At 35.3% G+C, this 21,593-nt stretch overlaps 1 protein-coding gene across 1 annotated transcript; it reads right to left on the reverse strand.

The window, feature by feature from the left end:
* Window positions 1–225: 225 nt before the first annotated feature.
* trim24 (tripartite motif containing 24) lies at window positions 226–20,372 on the reverse strand. Its single transcript, XM_051891477.1, is given in 19 exon segments — window positions 226–762; window positions 1,357–1,503; window positions 2,123–2,197; window positions 2,293–2,425; window positions 4,472–4,695; window positions 5,024–5,159; window positions 5,488–5,542; window positions 5,713–5,827; window positions 6,756–6,887; window positions 8,424–8,761; window positions 8,764–8,823; window positions 8,944–9,058; window positions 9,242–9,388; window positions 10,390–10,504; window positions 12,838–12,954; window positions 13,669–13,801; window positions 15,419–15,566; window positions 16,052–16,170; window positions 19,796–20,372. Coding segments are annotated over 19 exon segments (2,898 nt in total). The 5' UTR covers window positions 20,052–20,372; the 3' UTR covers window positions 226–429.
* Between the last annotated feature and the right edge of the window lie 1,221 nt (window positions 20,373–21,593).

Genomic DNA, 21,593 nt, shown 5'->3' on the forward strand with positions numbered 1-21,593 from the left:
AACCCTGTCCTTAACCCTATATAAGTACATGTAGTCAATATTACTCAATACTTAATTTGTGCAATTACACTGTAACATCACCTTAAAATAAAGTGTAACCAATTAAATAAACAATAGCTAAATAAAAATGACATTTTAATTGAGAGAACTATAATTTTAAAGTAAATTGAATGTAATTTATCAACTTTCATTATTGCACATCAACAAAATGAAAATTCCTTAGGCCATCGTTCAGACATTTATTGTGCCTATATTACACACTGCATTGTTATATTACATTTTTAGTGGTTGAATTGCTTTTTTTTTTCCCCAAATGCTTAAAACAAGTAAAATATACAGTATAATTATTGCAATTGAACCAGAGATTTCACGCTCTAGAAAAGTGCATGTCACCATCCAGTCTTAAGAGGAATAACAAGGAAGATTCTTTCAGGAAGTTGGATCTTTAGTCGCTTTACTGTCCGTTTCTGCATTTACAGGACTGGATCCTGAAGGTGAGCTCAAGTTCTCTGGCTTCTCCTCAATGTCTTTAGTGTGTGGTTCCCCCTGAGGGAGATCTTCACCAGAGGGTCTCGCAGTCTCCTCTGCTGGGGAAGGGTCTTGCGGAGGCGTCTTTGATAAGGGACTTGCTTCGTCGGGACACAAAGCAGCAATGCCCTCCTCCTTCACGCCAGGAAACGTCCGGTCTGGATACAAGAGCTTCAACAGTTCCTCAAAGTAACTCTCTAGGTTAGCACCCACACTGGCCATCTCAGTGTCTTCCTACAAACAGCATGAATACACAACATTAGATGTCACGTGTGTGTGTTCTTCAATTAGAGGCACTTTTGATTATTTGAAATCTTTGATATCTTACAAATGTAAACTATGTTAAAACATTTATTTGATTGCTTATTTCATCATAGCCGTTATCAACCTTCAAGCGGCTTTTGGGTAACAACACCTCAACTCTCACAACACTCAACACTTATCTAGCAGTCAATTGATCTTTGAAACTTACTGAACTGAAAATTAATCACTTCAACAATGACTTTCATTCAAATAATTGTCAAAATAATTGACCAATTACTTGACTACCAAAATAATCTGACAGCCCTAGATTAGTTAAATAAGGAAAATGCACCTGCATTGTTTTGCATTTCGTGACTTTTTCAGTCTTTTTCCAGTCATATTTTGTCACTGAAGAGTTCTTAAATGTAGTGTTTCTTAAAAATATTGTCTTGTCAATATCGTGTATCGTCTCGTCTCGCGAGCCAAGTGTATTGTCACACACCCCTAGTTTTCACCAAGCATAAATCAAGTTTCTAGGGGACATATCTTGAAGATAATATATTATCATCTTGCAAGTCATCATACCTTGTGGAAAGTTGCACAGTTTTTGAAAATCAACCTAACATCCGCAACAAAGTCCTCAGTGCTCTTATAGCTGCCGTCCTCCAGTTTGCTTCTGATCACAGACAGGTCCATTGGCGTCTTTATTATCTCACTGTATTCTGGCATCGACTGCAAATTTGAAGAGTGAACCAGGGTCAGAACAGAAAACAGTCCTAATCATTAAAATGGAAAAACTAAAGCTTTGATTTAAACCCTAGTGAGCCTGTCCGTGCCATTTCACCCCAAAATCTGAAGGAAAACCTAAGAAATTATATTCCGCTTGATGGAAATGAATTTTATATTTTGGTATTGTGATTATTTGTTATTTATTATGACAATTAAAAAATCTGATTCTCAATAGATGTCTAAACACAACGTTTTACATATTTATTTTTTAATGAAATCAGCGTAAACTGCAGGCAAAAAATACTAGCACAATGTACAAAACATGTAATACATATTGTACAGTAATAAGAATTAAGATTTTTTTGTATTACAGAAGGCTACTGAGATTTCTGACAGTAAAATGTGCCTAATTATATTGTCACAAAGCAAAAAACACTTGTGATATAAAATATTTTCTTTGTGCAAAATATTTCCTCCATTGAATTTGGGGTTAAATATAACCAGGCATGTATTTAAACTATTTTTATTTGACTTTTCTTTTCTTTTCTTTTTTTGCAGTTTCCTTAATGAAAATCAGTCTACTTCATGTATCTAGAATGCTATGTGAGATGGATGATCTTACCGATGGCGTTACAGGGTCCTGAAAATCAGTGCTGAGCTCATTGCAGTAAAGACGAAGCAGCAGTCGCTCGCATTTCTGCACAAATAAAATAAATGCAGCCATTATTAAAGTAAAATGTAAAACACATTTAAAAAAAAATAAAGCAGAACTAAATTAAAAGTAGTTTATACTCTTCTATCCACAGGAGTAAAAGCCTCAGAATCCGGGTCCTGCTTCACACCGTTCGATTCGCCGCTACTATTGACGTTATACTCCATTTCAGGTGAGGCAAGGTCACGGCAGAATGTACAATACCACTCACCACTAAAGATACACACAAACACAACATACATATTTAAATCATGGCAACACTCTGAATAGTTTTAGCATGTTAAAGGATAAAAAGGTGTTAATGTATTTGGCCTTGGCGGACTAGAACTGCTACGATACTGCTGCTACTTCAGAGCAAGTATGGACTTACTACTGTGAGCATGTAAGATATATGCTGCATAAATTGGCATACATATATCCCATGAGAGATTTTGACAGGTGGAGCTGGGGGAGGTGGAGGGTTTCAGAAGAATTTTGATAGCACACTGCAGCAGCTTATTGGATGCAGAAGCAGCAGAGGCCAATCAGCTTATGCCATGTAGTAAATTATGTAATTGCTAGGAGATTGCATGTAAAGGGCCTATCAGCCTGCATCATCAAATGACAATCCTTTATCTCATTTGATTAATTTTGATGGACACAAACCAAAAACACATTCACATGCTTATGACATGAAAGACTCAACTAAAATTATAAAAGGACAGTTATTCTAAGTCTCAAATCTGATTAGATATGCAACTAGGCTGATTCTGGAAATGTTGGGACGTTTTTTAAATTTGTATAAAATGAAAACTAAAAGACTTTCAAATCACATGAGCCAATATTTTATTCACAATAGAACATAGATAACATTACAAATGTTTAAACAGAGAAATTTTACAATTTTATGCACAAAATGAGAGGTTTCCAGCTGCTGGAGAGTTCATGGTCATCTTTGACGTATTTTTTGTTTAATGATGTGCCAAATGTTCTCTATAGGTGAAAGATCTGGACTGCAGGCAGGCCAATTCAGCACCAGGACTCTTCTACGACGAAGCCATGCTGTTGTCATAGCTGCAGTATGTGGTTTTGCATTGTCCTGCTGAAATACACAAGGCCTTCCCTGAAATAGACGTCATCTGGAGGGGAGCATATGTTGCTCTAAAACCTTTATATACCTTTCAGCATTCATAGTGCCTTCCAAAACATGCAAGCTGCCCATACCGTATGAACTCATGCACCCCCATACCATCAGAGATGCTGGCTTTTGAACTGAATGCTGATACATGCTGGAAGGTCTCCCTCCTCTTTAGCTCGAAGGACACGGCGTCCGTGATTTCCAACAAGAATGTCAAATTTGGACTTGTCTGACCATAGAACACTTTTCCATTTTAAATGAGCCTTGTCCCACAGGACACAATGGCACTTCTGGATCATGTTCACATATGGCTTCCTTTTTGCATGATAGAGCTTTAGTTGGCATCTGCAGATGGCACGGCGGATTGTGTTTACCGACAGTGGTTTCTGGAAGTATTCCTGGGCCCCATTTAGTAATGTCATTGACACAATCATGCCAATGAGTGACGCAGTGTCGTCTGAGGGCCCGAAGACCACGGGCATCCAATAAAGGTCTTCGGCCTTGTCCCTTATGCACAGAGGTTTCTCCAGTTTCTCTGAATCTTTTGATGATGTTATGCACTGTAGATGATGAGATTTGCAAAACCTTTGCAATTTGACATTGAGGAACATTGTTTTTAAAGTATTCCACAATCTTTTTACGCACTCTTTCACAGATTGGAGTGCCTCTGCCCATCTTTACTTCTGAGAAACTCCGCCTCTCTATGACATCCCTTTTATAGCTAATCATGTTACAGACCTGATATCAATTAACTTAATTAGTTGCTAGATGTTCTCCCAGCTGAATTTTTTCAATATTTCTTGCTTTTTCAGCCGTTTGTTGCCCCCGTGCCAACTTTTTTGAGACATGTAGCAGGCATCAAATTTGAAATGAGCTCATTTAGTGGATAAAAGTGTAAAATTTCTCAGTTAAAACATTTGTTATGTTACCTATTCTTTTGTGAATAAAATATTGGCTCATGTGATTTGAAAGTCTTTTAGTTTTCATTTTATTCAAATTTAAAAAACATCCCAACATTTCCGGAATTCGGGTTGTATTAGTATACATTAAATCTCTACAGATCTAATTATCCAATCAGTTTAATTAAATAATTTATTATATTCAGTGGGGGTTGTTTTAGCTGCTTTTGATACATCTGTTACCTTGGAGATGCAGTCAGAGTGGGGATATGGCAGCTAAGATGGAAGACTTTGGGACATTTGTCACAGCAGAGCAGTTCTCCTCCGTTCTGGCACACTGCGCACCAGTCCTCATTGGGGTCTTCATCTGCTTCTGGTGTCTTCTCTGATTGCTGCTCACCCTGCTGTGGCGTTTGAGACTGAACCCCCGTGCTATCTGGAAGACTGGCTTTAGCACTTGTGTTTACCTACAATAGCACACAAAATAAAAAAAAATTTGCTTATTAGCATGCATATTACTAAGATATTGGCTGTTTATTAGTACTTATAAAGCAGATATTAATGCCTTATTCTGCATGACCATATTCTACATCCCTTAATCCTACCCAATACCTAAACTTAACTAACTTACTAACTATTAATAAGCAGTAATTAGGAGTTTATTGAGGCAGTGTAATTAATAGTGAGAATTGGACCCTAATCTAAAGTGTGACCATATATAATATATATATATATTTAGTCTGACGTTCAGATCTATCCCTTCTCTGATCTGGTGCAGAATGAGTAAAAGCTTACAAAATGAACTTCATCATCATCCTCAGGTTCATCTTTGATGACGATGACTGGCCCTGGAGATGACCTGCGTCTTCTCTTGGTGGAGGGGTTTGATGGGCCACTTTGGGGGGCTTCTGCACGCTTCCAGGAGACAGAACTTAAAAAAAAAAAAACAGAAAAACAACAAAATGACTTTTCAATGAAGGAAATAGCAAGGTAGTAAAGGTTTTTAAAAAAAATTGACCCTTTTTACAAACTGTGATATAATGTATTTCTGTTATTACTAACAGAAATCTAGTTTGTTTTATTTTATTTTTTAACGCAGATTTTCTTAAATCTTTCAAGTACAACAAAAATTTAAACCAAGCAAAGTTTGAATGGATTTTGTATGTTAAGCATTTTAGAATAAATTAATTGCAGAAGAGAAAAAGAAAATAATGACTCAAAACCTTCAATTAACAGAAAAATATTAATAGAATATTTACCTGGTCTTTGGTTCGGATGAGGTGATGGACATTTGAGAAAACTGTCTTCCTTGTGCTGAAAGTCCAATAAAATCAAGGCAATACTATAGTTAGTACTGGAACACAAAGCAACTGATAACACAGAACAAACAGTATAATGAACTAGACAGTAAGCCTTTATATATTAACAAGACAAGATAAGGTGGTTACCAATGCCAGACATATGCTTTTGCCGATTAAGCATACCAGTTCGCTCTGTTGGTGTGGAGAGGTGACTGGGTGGATAACTGGGCCTTTGAGCCGACAGAAGCGTGCTGGGTTCACATCTCCTGTTCAGGTATGATGTCGCCTGCATGTTTTGCTTAAAAAGCACAAACATAATTTTGCATATTATATATAAAATTGACTTTCTTTACAAATAATTTCAATAATGAATTAATTGTGTTTTGTTCACTTACAATATAAATACACAAGCATTTGTTTTATTATACAAACAAACATATTACCCTATTTTCCTTAAAGGATTAGTTCACTTTCAAATGAAAATTAGCCCAAGCTTTACTCAAGCCATCCTAGGTGTATATGACTTTCTTCTTTCTGATGAATACAGTCGGAGAAATATTAATAAATATCCTGACACATCCGAGCTTTATTATGGCAGTGAACGGGAGCAACGAGTATGAGCTGAAGAAAGTGTCTCCATCCACATCCATCCATCATAAACGCGTACTCCACACGGCTCCGGGGGGTTAATAAAGGCCTTCTGAAGTGAAGCAATGTCTAAAAAAATATCCATATTTAACAAGTTATGAAGTAAAATATCTAGCTTCCGGACCAGACCGCCTTCCGTATTCTACTTACGAAGAAAGTGTAAAAGTTTCGCAGTTCAAAACGCTTATGCTACGTCTTACGCCTTCCCTATTCGGCTTACAGAAAAAGCTTAACTGACGTGATGCCAGTTCTGTTTTTTTCCGTAATTTAAATATGGAAGGCGGTCTGGCGGAAGCTAGATATTTTACTTCACAACTTGTTAAATATGGATTTTTTTTTTTACACAAACGCATCGCTTTGCTTCAGAAGGCCTTTATTAACTCCCCGGAGCCATGTGGAGTACGTTTATCATGGATGGATGGATGTGGATGGAAGCACTTTCTTCAGCTCATACTTGTTGATCCTCACTCACTGCCTTGGGCTAATTTTCATTTAAAAGTGAACTAATCCTTTAAAGCTTGTGAACTAAATAGTACACATGCATGGAATAAAAAAAAAACTATGTCCGCCACACTCACCTGATGGAGCGTGTGTGGAGAGGGAAGCGATGCTCCACTGGAAAGAGCAGCACTGTGCGGATAGCGGCTTCTTGGCAGCACCTCCATTGGTTTAGGAGGGAAGCTGGGATTGTTGATGAGACCCCTCAGAGTCTTAAAGACAGAAAAACCGCAAGGTCAGAGTTACACAACTGTTTTTCCATTTATAAGTGAACATTATGTTAACATATACAATTACGGTTCAAATGTTCAGAATAATGTTTTTTTAATGTTTTGAAAGAAGTCTCTTATTCTCACCAAGGCTGCATTTATTTGATCAGAAATACAATAAAAACAGTAATATTGTGATATTTGTGACCCTGGACCACAAAGCCATTCATAAGTCGCATGGGTATATTTGAAGAAATAACCAACAATACATTGTATGGGTCAAAACTATCGATTTTTCTTTTATGCCAAAAATCATTAAGATATTAAAGATCATGTTCCATGAAGATATTATGTAAATTTCCTACCGTAAATATATCAAAAATGTATTTTTGTGAGTAGATATGCATTGCTAAGGACTTAATTTGGACAACTTCAAAGGCGATTTCCTCAATATTTCGATTTTTTTTTTTTTTTTTTTGCACCCTCAGATTCCAGATTTTCAAATAGTTGTATCAAATACTGTCCTATCCTAACAAACCATACATCAATGGAAAGCTTATTTATTCAGCTTTCAGATGATGTATAAATCTCAAGTTTTTAAAAAAATGTACCCTTATGACTGTTTTTTTGCTCCAGGGTCACATATTACTACAATTTAAAATAACCATTTTCTATTTTAATATATTTTAAATTGTAATTTATTCCTGTGTTGGCAAAGCTGAATTTTCAGCATCATTACTCCAGTCTTTAGTGTCACATGATCCTTCTGAAATCATTCTAATGCTGATTTATGCTCAATTATTATTAATAGGTTCTTACAATTATTAATGTTGAAAACATCGCTTGGTATTTTTGTGGAAAACTGTAATAGTAGTAGTAAAGCTTTTTAATGTCATGTCAGCATCTTCACTGCAAAAACGGAGTTACAAAAATACAAGAGTTGCATAAATACAATAAAAAGAAAAACCGAACTAATTAATGTTATACAAGATTATATAACATATGATAAAAATTCTAAAAACTTTTCTGGTTGGAAACTGTAATACATTTTTTTCAATAATCTTTGATGAATAGAAAGTTCAATGAACAGCATTTATTTGAAATAGAAATCATTTGTAACATTACACATCAGTCATTTTTGATCAATTTAATGCATCCTTGCTGAATTAAAGTATTAATTTTTTAAAGTTTTACTACCAAACTTTTGAATGGTAGTGAAGAAAATAAGAAATTGTTTCTTTAGCAGCAAATCAGCATATTAAAATGATTTCTGAAGGATCATGTGACACTGAAGACTGGAGTAATGATGCTGAAAATTCACAGGAATAAATTACATTTTAAAATATATATTTAAATAGAAAGCTGCAATAATATTTCACAACATAATTGTTTTTACTGTATTTTTGATCAAATAACTGCAGCTTTGGTGAGCATAAGAGATTTGTTTCAAAAATATTTAATTATTCCAAACCTTTGACCAGTAGTACATGTGTCCTATGATTTACAGCAAACTTCTTGTAATATTAAGTCAGACTCCACCTGTGGAGGCAGGCTAGAGGGCTGAAGAATAGGTGGAGGGGTTCGTGCGCCATATCTGCGCCCGTGCTGAGGCATGCTGGGTAACGTCTGAGATGGCGATCCACCCTGTAGGGGTCTATGTGGAGGCGGCCCTGGTAAGCGCATACCGTGGTACCATGACCACTGATTGGGCGGTTGGTGGCGGTTGGCATGTTGGGAGAGTTTCTCCACCTGCATCTGCAGCTGGGCCAGTGTGCTCTGCCGCTGCTGCTGCTGCTGCTGCTGCTGTTGCTGCTGGGACTGTAAGCTTTGGAACCCTGCCTGAAGACCATCTGGTCTGGGCCCTGGGTTCATTTGCTGAAAGGGAATGGCTGTGGACCGCTGGGATGACGGACTGGAGTTTTCTCTACGACTAAAGAACCTGGGAAAAGATACAGAAGCATATCCATTTGAGAAGCTGTAAATTTGCAAAAATTTCACTCTTTCACACACGCAAGCCACTGCCATGAATGGCTGTGAACTGATTTTGTAAGCGTCTTACCAAGATCCACATTTGAGGCCCAAAAAGCAGATCGACACTGGAACCGAACCAAGCTCTGGGGAACGTACGAGATGTTGCACTTTGCTCGCATGAGGTACTGGATTTGACATGTTATCTAAGAGGGGAAATGGAATGTGAGAGAACATCAACCAAAGTGCAGGATGACCAGGCCTGTCACAATTATTACAAACATAATTTGAGCTAATAGTGATTATTTGAGATAAAAAACAGAAGAGATGCCATATTTTTTACACGTTTCACTTGTTTATAGCCGTCTTGACAATAGAAAGACACTTACCAAACGTTTACAGTACAGGAGGGCAGTTCCACTGTTACTGGCTGTGGCCCACTTTGTGAAGTTGATCACATGTTCAAGATGTGTGGAGAGTGACGTCACATCCTGTTGCTGCTTTTTCAGGAGGGTTTCATGGTCCTTTGTGATTGCCTAAATGAACATGTTTATGTAACATCACACTAGCTATGTTACATTCAAAGTAACAAATTTAACTTGTGCGCAAAATTGGAATATCGCATAAAACATATGCGAATAAAGCAGTGTTTCCATCCCATGTGTTTAAGAGAACAAAATCGTCACTTCCTTGGAAATTAGCACAAAATATCTGTAATAAAAATGGAAGTTACTGCAATCTGGAAAGAAATTGTGTCTCTTTTTTCTTTATTTCCTCCATCATAAATGACATAAAAGACAAAACGCAATAAACGCTTTCATGTTATCTTGCGTTCGGATGTCTGATGTTTGTATATGAATCATGAATCAGTTCAGGAAGGTCATTATACCAAATAATTTTGATGACAGACTTTATCCAATCACATCCTCTTTTGAGGCAAAGTCATATGAGTTTTTTGTTGCGCATCAAGGAACTTATTCAGTAAATGGGTTTCCATCATAGTTTATGCACGTCTTCTTATCGGATAAAAAAAATGTATCCACCTCAATTAAAGAATTTTTTTTATACACTTTTTTTAGAACGTATCCACATCTTCAGCGTTTTATATATACAATATATACGATATCCCAAAATGCGCATAAAAATAGGTGCACGGAAACATAGCTTTTGTTTACACCAATCAAATGTGACAGCAATGCTTCTCAACTGGTTTAGCTCCAGCACACAGAATTGACATTGGACATCAAATGGTAACCCAAAAATTGCATATTATACTGATAGCATATGGTTTGCTGCAAGGGAAGCTTATTTATTGTAGTCTATTTTGTATTTTCTTTTACTTTGTGAAGGTTTGTGAAGATGTTAGCAACTCCAAAATTGACAAGCTTCTACAAAGTGACTTAAGGTTCAAAAGCCTATCGATATTGCCATGTCAATTATGTCATTTGGTTTTATTACTAGCATTTGCATAACCCATAGCATAACTATTGCAGTTGGGAAGCACTGCTCTTGATGATGATGAAATATTGGACACTACCTCAAGTTGATTGACTAATAACTTCCCCTTCCTGTTGATCTCCATAATGAGATTGCAGATGGATTTTTTAATCTCATTAGCCACAGTCTTGCGATTTTCATCCACTTGCTGAAGACTGACAAAAACAGGAAAAAAAATAGACCATAAAAATAAATAATGAACAGTTTTCACGTACTATACATCTTAACAGTGTACAGGGTTCCCACTTTTTGACAATTTAATTTTTATGACTTCAACTTCATTTGTCATTTCCAGTCATTTTGATATTGATTCCACTCAAACAGAAACATTTCTAGTGAAATATCTCTAGCTGAGCACAGCTAGAAAAATGAACGCTCACAATAGCAGGGGTTCCCAAGCTTTTTTTGTCAGCCGAAGTAAAAATATTTACTTGAAGTACCCCCTGAGATATTACGGTTAATATTTCAATAATTTAATGACACATTCACAATCATCATGTTCCCTCATGTCGCAAAATGGTGAAATAAAAAGATTAAAAAAATTTTTTTATTAAATGTTTAATTTAGTTTGTTTTTAGTTTAAAGGGTTAGTTTACCCAAAAATGAAAATTCTGTCATTAATTACTCATCTTCAGAACACAAATTAAGATATTTTTGATTAAATCCGATGGCTCAGTTAATTTACACTTTCAATGCCCAGAAAGGTACTAAAGACATTTTTAAAACAGTTCATGTGACTACAGTTGTTCAATCTTAATGTTATGAAGTGACGAGAATACTTTTTGTGTGCCAAAAAAACAAAATAATGACTTTATTTAACAATATATAGTGATGGGCGATTTCAAAACACTGCTTCATGAAGCTTCGAAGCTTCACAAATCTTTTGTTTCGAATCAGTGGTTTGGAGCGCGTATCAAACTGCCAAAGTCACGTGATTTCAGTAAACAAGGCTTCGTTACGTCATAAGTGTTTCGAAACGTTTCGAAATTTCCAATGGTTCACCACTGGGGCAAAGATCTCTGTGAACCCATGAATCAAGTCTATAGGTTTTACCTGATCTCTGATCAGTTTTATACATTTGTAGACATTTTAATTACACATTAGTAGGCCTATAAATAAAAAGAATAATAGTGGTTAATAGTCTCTTATTGACTCAGCTAAACAGGCCAATAAGAGACTATTAACTACTATTATTCTTTTGTTTACTGAAATCATGTGACTTTGGCAGTTTGATACATGATCCGAACCACTGTTTCGTAACAAAAGATTTGCAAAGCTTCATGAAGCAGTGTTTTGAAATCGCCCCTCACTAGATATTGTTGAATAAAGTCGTTATTATGGGTTTTTTTTGGAGCACAAAAAGTATTCTCGTCACTTCATAACATTAAGGTTGAACCACTGTAGTCACATGAACTGTTTTAAATATGTCTTTAGTAGCTTTCTGGGCATTGAAAGTGTAAATTAACTTGCTGTCAATGGAGGCCTCACTGAGCCATCGGATTTCATCAAAAATATCTTAATTTGTGTTCCAAAGGTCTTACAGGTGTGGAACGACATGAGGGTGAGTAATTAATGACACAATTTTCATTTTTGGGTGAACTAACCCTTTAAAAAAATTATATTTTTGTCATATATTTTGATTTGAACTGCGATATGACATTTCATTTCATATAAAAATGTCCCATATTGCCACTGCCGAGACATCCAGACACAAAGAACAAAGACTCCACTGCTAACGGAAATAGTTACTTTTAAGGGTGTTCACACTTTACAAGACCCAACTAGTTGCTACAAGTTATATTACAAATATTTGTGTCTTAAATTCTTGACTTGCAAATGTTAAAACCCTCAAGCTTTTAACATGTCAAATCCTCAAGATTTTATTTTGGAGGAATACTGGTGAAATGCTGTAAACTTCTGTCCACAAAAATGTTTGAAAATATGAGAATTAACATAAAGTAAACCTAGCGCATTTGTTCACAAATGCACATTAAACTCACAGTGCTTGCGAGATGGAGGTTGGGAGATACATTTATTCTGAAAACATGGTATTATAAGCTGCACGCGTGTAAATTGCCACTCTTCACTCTGAAACACGCAGCACAACTACATACTTCTTTAATTTGATAATCCCGATTTGATAAAATACATCACTGTTTCAGTTTTATTGTGATAAATTGTGCAGCCCCATTTGTTTATTTTGATGTTACAATCGATTTTATTATTAGCTTTTGATAAACTCACGAACCCACTGCAGTTCCCTCATAAACGAACCCCTGTTGGGAAACCCTGCACTATAGAAATGTCCATGACCTATACAAATTGTATTAACTTCTATGACATTTTCAGGTATTCCATTGTGGAAAGCACAATTTTAAAGTTACTTTAAATCTAGGTTTCCCATGAAAGTAGGGAACCCTGGCTTTAAATGTTTAAAGATAGATTTAAATACATATAAAAGATCATATATATAACATATAAAACATACCCATTGTTAATGGTATTAGACACATCCTCTATAGCTTTCTTCTTTTCTTGAAGTTGGCAGGTCATATTTTCCAGATGTTCCTTGTGGTTCTTATACGCATCTTCTAGAAATTGGTAACTGTATTGGAAAATCATGTGTTAGCTGCTGTGTTCAGTCATAACTAATACTGATGATGGCAATGATATTTACATTCATGTTAAAGCAATAAACAACAATACGGCAAGACACTGAACACAGACAAACATTAAAATGCACATTGTTTCAGAAGTACAGGCACAACACTTGAGTTCACCCAAAAATGACAATTCTGTCATCATTTACTCACCCTCATTTCAAACCTGTATGACTGCGGAACACAAAGGAGGATTGAAGAAACATGGTAACTAAACAGTTTTGGTGACCAGTGATATCCATTGTATGGACAAAAAAAAAAAAAAAGCAAAAAACAACTGCATTTCTCAAAATTTATGTTCAACAGAAGAAAGGAAGTCATACAGGTTTGGAACAAGCAAATGAACAGAATTTTCAGTTTTTGGTGAACTATCCCTTTAAACAGAGATCTTCAATCCACTGTCCTACAGAGTTCAGCTCCAACCCTAATCAAACACACCTGAAGCAACTAATTCAGCTCTTCCGGATCGACTGAAAATCACAGGCATGTGTGCTGAATCAAGATGGAAACAACTTTTCAGGACAGTGGGTCCTCAGGAGCAGGGTTGAAGACCTCTGCCTTTAAAAACTATGCATGTTAATATAAAACTAGGTATTCTTTCAATGATTTCTTACAACAGCTATAAAGTCACTAACACATGACATTAATGTGAGCCGTACTTATGGTCCTTGTGTTTGAGTAGCTGACAGTCTCTGCAGGTGAGGCGATCGCAGGTTTCACAGAACAGCTTCAACGGCTCCTGTCTGTGGATGTCGCAGAAGACGGGCTTCTGTGTGGAAGCGCCCATCGCCTCTGTGAACAAACAGGAAGACAAGTTCATTTGTGTAGAGTTTATTTACAGTAGTTTCTGTAGAAGGCCATGAACAGTAGAGTGTCCCGAAAAAGTGTTTGGACACTCAAATCACACACTGTATATATGCATATACATGTATATAAACAAAACTGAACTTTAAAAAGAACTTTACAGTGAAAAATACGGTAGCAACATTTTAGGAATTACAGATTGAGTTTACAGGAAATAAAAATGTCTATTTCATTAACTGATATATTAATATCAGTTAATAATATGTTAATATAGACTACCAACCTACTGAAGCACTGAAATTGGTTTTGTATCTTTATAATACACTGACAAACATCAAAAAACACAGGTGGTAAAGTGATATCCATATGTAGAAGTAATTTTCCACAAGCTGAGGTAAATATGAGTGCACAACACAGTATGAATGCACTCAGCCACCATGGTAACACTAAGAAACACATAAACTAGGAAGAAACAAAGTTATTATAATGAAAATCATTAAATATGAAGTGTCACACAAGGAATCCTGGGAAAGTCAATTTACGGTTTATCACTGTAAACTTAACAGTGTTTTACTGTAAAATTACATTAAATGCCTTGTTAGCTTTATTACAGTTTAAGAACATATCTAATAAGGTAACTTAAAGGGTTAGTTCACCCAAAAATGAAATTTTTGTCATTAGTTACTCACCCTCATGTCATTTCACACCTGTAAGACCTTCGTTTATCTTCAGAACACAAATTAAGATATTTTTGATGAAATCCGAGAGCTGTCTGACTCGTCCATAGACAGAAATTTAACCACCACTGTCAAGGTCCAGAAAGGTACTAAAGACATTGTTAAAATAGTCCACGTGACTGCAGCGGTTCAACCTTAATATTATGAAGCGACGAGAATACTTTTTGTGCGCTAAATACAAAACAAAAATAACTTTATTTAGCAATATCTTCCCTTCTGTGTCATTCTCGTATGCTGTTTAGCGCTTCCAGGTTGTAGGTCAGAATACCGGCTCGGTATTGGCCGACGTTGTTCACATGATGCTGACGCAGGAGCCGGCCAATAATGAGTTGGCGTTCTAACGTAGAACAAGGAAGCGCTGCACTATGTAAATACAAAGTAAACAGCGTAGGAGACTGACAGGGGAGAGAAGAAATTGTTGAATAAAATCGTTATTTTTGTTTTGTTTTTGCACACAAAAAGTATTGTCGTCGTTTCATAACATTAAGGTTGAACCACTGCAGTCATGTTGACTACTTTAACAATGTCTTTACTACTTTTCTGGACCTTGAATGTGGTAATTTCAATGTTTACTATGGGAGATAAAAACCTCTCGGATTTCATCAAAAATATCTTAATTTGTGTGCTGAAGATGAACGAAGGTCTTATGGGTGTAGAACGACATGAGGGTGAGTAATTAATGACAGAAATTTCATTTTTGGGTGAATTAACCTAAAGTTAACAGGTTTTTACCGTTGCATTTTTACAGACTTTTACCATTAAAATTATGTTCATTTTTTACAGTGCACATAAAATGTTATTGCATTAGAAACAAGCCTTTGCTCAGGTCTCACAGAATGATATCAATTACAAATGTTTAGGGTCAAACCTGAGGACATTTCCGTTATTTGCCGGACCGTGTGATCTCTGGTGAACTTCACACGCTGATGAGCATCGATGCAGGTGACGCACAGAAACTCCGCACACTCCACGCAGAAACCGGTGGCCTCTGTGTTATCGTCGCAACTCATGCAGAGCTGAGAGCAAAAGATGTGATGTCAACTAATGCATTTCATCAGAGACAGTGTATTTGAGACATCAAGACTAGAATGAATAAACATACACATTCATTTCTTCACAATCAGCCCTAAATGGTTTAAAAACCATTATGGTGCATCAGTAACATGATTTTAAAGGGGTAGTTCACCCAAAAATGAAAATTCGCCCAAAAAAGGAAGATATTTGGAAGAATGTTTGTCACCAAACTAACCCCCCCCCCATTGACTACCATAGTATTTTTTTTTCCTACTATGGTAGTAAAGGGGTGGGGAGATCTGCTTGGTTACAAACATTCTTCCAAATATCTTCCTTTGTGTTCAACAGAACAAAGAAATGTATACAGGTTTGGAACAACTTGAGGGTGAGTAAATGAAGACAGAATTTTCATTTTTGGGTGAACTATCCCTTTAAGGAACATTATTGCACTGGTGTAGTATAAACATCGACAGACGTAGACACGCACCTGACAGCTCTTTTCCATCGTGCTGCTCGGCACTTCCACAGAATCCTTGACAAAGAAGTTATCCAAGACCTCAACATCCATACACTCCTGCTGACAGACTGGACAGCGGATCATGTTCACTAATGAAACAAGAAAGAAAAGCAGGAAAACATATTCACCAGCATGTCACAAGATACAAATGAGGAGATCTTATTAAATAATACTACAAATGGAAAAAAAAAAAAAAAATCCATTTATATTATCAATATTGGCATCACTGGCCTTAATTCATAGTAGGCTACAAGGTAAAAAAATGTGCAATTAAACAAATTCAATTAAAATAAAAAATAAAAAAAAATGAAAACTGCCTTGCAGTTTCCTCATTAATATGGAGATTTAATATGACAATATGTTTATGTTACTGCGATTAATCACGATTAATTATAGATTATTTGGATCGATTAAAAAAGTAACTATTTAAAAAAACATGGCAAGTTCTTCAAATCGTAATCTTTGAAAAAAAAAAATGAAAAAAAAAAAACCTTTAATTTTCTCATAATATACATTGTTTGTCCATGATTTCTACAGAAGTAAAACCGAAAACTGAGGGTAATGGGTGTATATGACGGCACTGAAATGACGCGGACCATTTCACTGGTTAAAATTGTGGATCTCTCTAAATTTAAACCTTAGCTGTATAGTTGTATATATATATTATTCATATATTACATATTTTTAATGTGTAAATGGGTCAATGACGTGACAGGTCATTTTTTTGTCTAAAGGCCTTAATAATAATAATAATAATAATAATAATAATACAAAAACAAAGATATGACATCCCAAGTATGTACGGTTGTACAACTAGATCTGTATTATTGAATCCAAAAGGTATTAATTATATTTTTCTACATATAAAGGTATTTTAAAGATTTTGAAGTGTCAAAAGGTCATTCAGTGTAACCGTCCAAAGGCCAAAACAGCCATTTTATTTGTGATTAAAATATCTTAAAATGTAATAAATGTATATATTTTTTATTCCGGCATGATCTTATAACATCATATATCAACATAGTGCAAAATAGTATTAAAATTATGTGTAGAAGTCGTTGCTTTGTTATGAGAAAAAATGTCCGGAAAAATGAATTTCATTGATGTCATTCGGTGTAACCAATATAAAGGGACCATTTTGGATCAAGTCATATGGTCAATATCATGTGACAGGATGTGACATCATTCAGACACCTGCAAAGGACCGCATGGTCATGAAACAAAGTAACTAACTCTCTTTTAACTATTCGAAAAATTAATGTTTTCACTTGCTCATACGCATGTCCTGAAACATCAGGTCATTCGGTACAACCGCTATAAAACATGGAAACTGTTGTAATATTTAAAAAACTTGTACTAAATATAAAATGTTTAATTGTCCTTTTGCCAGCTAGCTAGCAAGCTAACTAGCTAGCCAGCTAGATATCAGTCTGTTAGCATTGTTTGAAAATATCGTCAGTCGGTATAACCAAAAGTGTCATTCAGTAAAACTGAAATTTTGGTTAAACCGAATGACTTTTTTGGTGACAAATTTTGTCCATCTTGTAAAAAATAACAAAAGCAGTGTTAATTGATTATAAAAACCACATAATCTCATTGTTAACACTTAATAAAACTTCAAAATTAATTATATCTCCATTATGTTTTTTTTTTTTAACACTTTTAAAAACCTTATTCATCAATGACCCAAATATAAAATACTAAATCACTTATATTTAAAATTGTGTTTTGACAATTTAGTTGAAAAACTGATGACAAAGCAGAATACTAGTAAAAGAGATTCATCTGAAAGGTAAATTTATTCTATGACTTATATCCAGGCATATGAATATATACATAATTAATTGACCATGTTTTAATTGAAAATAGATCTTAATAGCAACACTGTGAATAAATAGGTTTCAATGAATAGAGAATGTCTGAAATATACATTGAACTCATGAAATTATTGAAATATAACCCAATGAATCATAAGTATTCAGTTTAAAATTAATAACAGCATGCCACTCAGGGCCTTCTTATCCCCAAGGGTCTCACTGTACCTTTTCAATTCAAAATAAAAACAATATTTTTTACTCCACAAATCTAAAAATCTACAAATGTGTCCACAAACCCCTCATTAAAAAAGACCCGCCCACATGAAAAAAATACTATAGTTATTTATAGTGAATATTATAGTGTTTTTGAACCATACTATAGTAAAGTACTTGATATAATTTGTTGTGGTAATTCTATAGTTTCTGTGATAATATAACAACTATAGTAATATAAACAAATTACTTTTTCTACAACTATAGGGTATATGATACGACAAATACACTACATTTTACTGTAGTAAAAACAAAAGTATACTACATTATTTCAGTTTATCAGTTCACTATAGTTAAAGGGTTAGTTCACCCAAAAATGAAAATAATGTCATTTATTACTCACCCTCATGTTGTTCCACACCTGTAAGGCCTTAATTAATCTTCGGAACACAAATTAAGATATTTTTGATTAAATCCGATGGCTCAGTGAGGCCTGCATTCAAAGCAATGACATTTTCTCTCTCAAGATCCATAAAGGTACTAAAAACATATTTAAAACAATTCATGCGAGTACAGTGGTTCTACCTTAATATTATAAAGCGACGAGAATATTTTTTGTGCGCCAAAAAAAAACAAAATAACGACTTTTCAACAATATAGTGATGGACCGATTTCAAAACACAGCTTCGGAGCTTTGCGAATCGAATCAGTGACTCGGAGCGCCAAAGTCACGTGATTTCAGCAGTTTAGCCGTTTGATAGGAGATCTGAATCACTGATTTGATTTGTAAAGCTCCGAAGCAGTGTTTTGAAATCGGCCCATCACTATATTGTTGAAAAGTTTTGTTTTTTTGGCGCACAAAAAGTATTCTCGTCGCTTTATAATATTAAGGTAGAACCACTGAACTCACATGAACTGTTTTAAATATGTTTTTAGTAACTTTATGGATCTTGAGAGAGGTAATGTCATTGCTGTGAATGCAGGCCTCACTGACCCATCGGATTTAATCAAAATATCTTAATTTGTGTTCCGAAGATGAATGAAGGTCTTAGTAATAAATTACATTATTTTCATTTTTGGGTGAACTAACCCTTTAATAATACTACAGTATGCTGCATTCATTAACAAAGTGTTGTAAATACTATTTACTATAGTATGGTTCAAAAACACTATAGTATTTACTATAGTATTTTTTTCCTGTGTGCCAAAACACACACACACACAAAATTCAACACAATAGATCACTATTTTCTAGAGAAACAAAATGAGATCAATTAACCTCAAAACACTTTCGACTGACTAGATTTTGTCATTCTAATGAAATGACAAACTTTAATGAAAAAATTAAGTGTAGGTGGTTCATTTTACCCTATATATTTGAGTCATTTTTGTATATTTAAATCACACTTATGGATTTTACATACGACCTTTTTCGAAGATATTTACAATGCATTCAAAGCACATATTTGATCAGTCATGCATTCCCTGGGAATCGAACCCATGACCTTGGTGTTTCTAGAGCCATGTACCATTTTAGGAATAAATAAATCGTATGTTTCTTTGTTCTAGCTTGAACTTTTACAGCAGCTCTTCTCCTGTTACTGCCATCTTAAGATGAACCATTTCGATTGGTCATGTGTACAGAGCATCTTGTGAATGAGTAAAAGTGAAAGCAAACTCTTACACTGTTTGACGTTGCTGGCTGTGCTGGCAGGTGTGTTGTGAGCAGGTAAACATCTCTTACAGAAGGAGTGCAGACAGGGCAGCAGTTTTGGTTCTCTGCTGCTGAAGCTGAGCTTACACACGGGACACACGTCCATCAGAGCCATCATCATCGTCCTCACACTGCCCTGATCTTGATCATCACGCTTACTCTCCGCCTCATTCTCCACGATAATCACCACATCATCAGATTCAATCTTCTCACTTCCATCCATCATTTTATTTCAGGAAGACCATCAGAATAAACATCTCAGATTCACACCAGTAACTGCTGCTGTGCTGCAGTCCGCGCTGTGATCTTAATAAGCATCTGAATGAATCTACACAACACTAAGGATATGCAAAACATAGAGAATCCCGCTCGCTTTTTAGCTCGTTATTAATCGTGAATTGCGTTTATAAATGTAACACAGTGCTGTGTTTTTACCAGACGCATATGATGATGACGACCAGAGGCCACAATTATGACGTCTCGTGGCCTCCATTGTGACGTGTCCCCACGGCAGCCGGGAGAGGACAAATGTCCCAGGAAGAAGGGAAAAAACGCATAGTAAAGGTATAGTGCGAACGACATGTCATGTAGCCTATTCATAAACGCAGATTTGCGGTACTTAGAAAATGGTATTCTTAACTGAATAAATATGTGGATTCTAAAAAGTTGTGATTTGTTCTTGTTTTGTAACAATTTAATTTTTTAATTTTTCTTCTTTTTTTTAAATGTAATCATTTTCATATTTTAATTATTTTATTGTAATATAAATGTCTTCTGCCTTGAATGACAGTCAGCACGAAACGAGTCTAAATAAATACTTGGGTAAAGTTGGTTTTATATTCGCACATTCGGACTTCCGCGTTTAAGAACGTTCTAATAATATACAATAAAGTTTGCAAATTCTGAACAGCGACACGATATTTAACCAACGATTGTAAACCTACAACATTTTTCACAATCGATCAAAATGGGCAAGTATTATTTTAATGGCATACATACTTGCGAACGTCCGCTGAATGTCCAATGTAGTGTACAAAGTTATTGTAGCCTATGCGGAAGTCCGAATGTGCGAATATAAAACCAAATTTACCCAAGTTAAATAAATGTGTAGCCTATTTTAATATCAATGTCTGTTTAAAGTTCCTATAACGTGATTGTTCGGATGTAAATTCAAAGTATAGGTGGGTCATCACCGTGGAGTGCCTTTCAAGCTCACTACTCAAAATTTTTTATTTTATTTTTTTCATTTGCTTTATGTCTTGTCATAAATAGTAGACACTTAAAGGTGCAATATGTAAGAATTTTGCAGTAAAATATCCAAAAACCACTAGACCAGTTTGTTTACTTGAGTACTTAAAATATCCCAAATGTTTGCAACTTTTTGTAAATCGTGAGAAAATTGCAATTTTAACCAAGGCTCCGGGACGTGTGAGGAGTCGCCTGTCAATTGCGTCATACCCGCGTTACCCTCGGTTTATGGTTTTATTTTGTAGAAACCATGGAAACACCACAGACGTTTTAATATTTACATGTTTTAATAGGCGAGGGAACATCTGTTTTGATATATTTATAGACAGAAAACTAATTATTGTTATATAGCTCAACATGTTTAGTCTTGTTTAAATCTAATTTTCTTGCTTTTTTGCGAGTACCATGCTTTACCATGCCTCAGAGAAAAACACTATTTTGTGAAGTAGCTAACATAGCATAATCAGATGCAGCTTTATTTTTAGTAACAGTATACAGCATTTTCTCCATCATACAATAC

This window comes from Ctenopharyngodon idella, chromosome 4, assembly GCF_019924925.1.
Source record: "Ctenopharyngodon idella isolate HZGC_01 chromosome 4, HZGC01, whole genome shotgun sequence".
Lineage (NCBI taxonomy): Eukaryota > Metazoa > Chordata > Actinopteri > Cypriniformes > Xenocyprididae > Ctenopharyngodon > Ctenopharyngodon idella.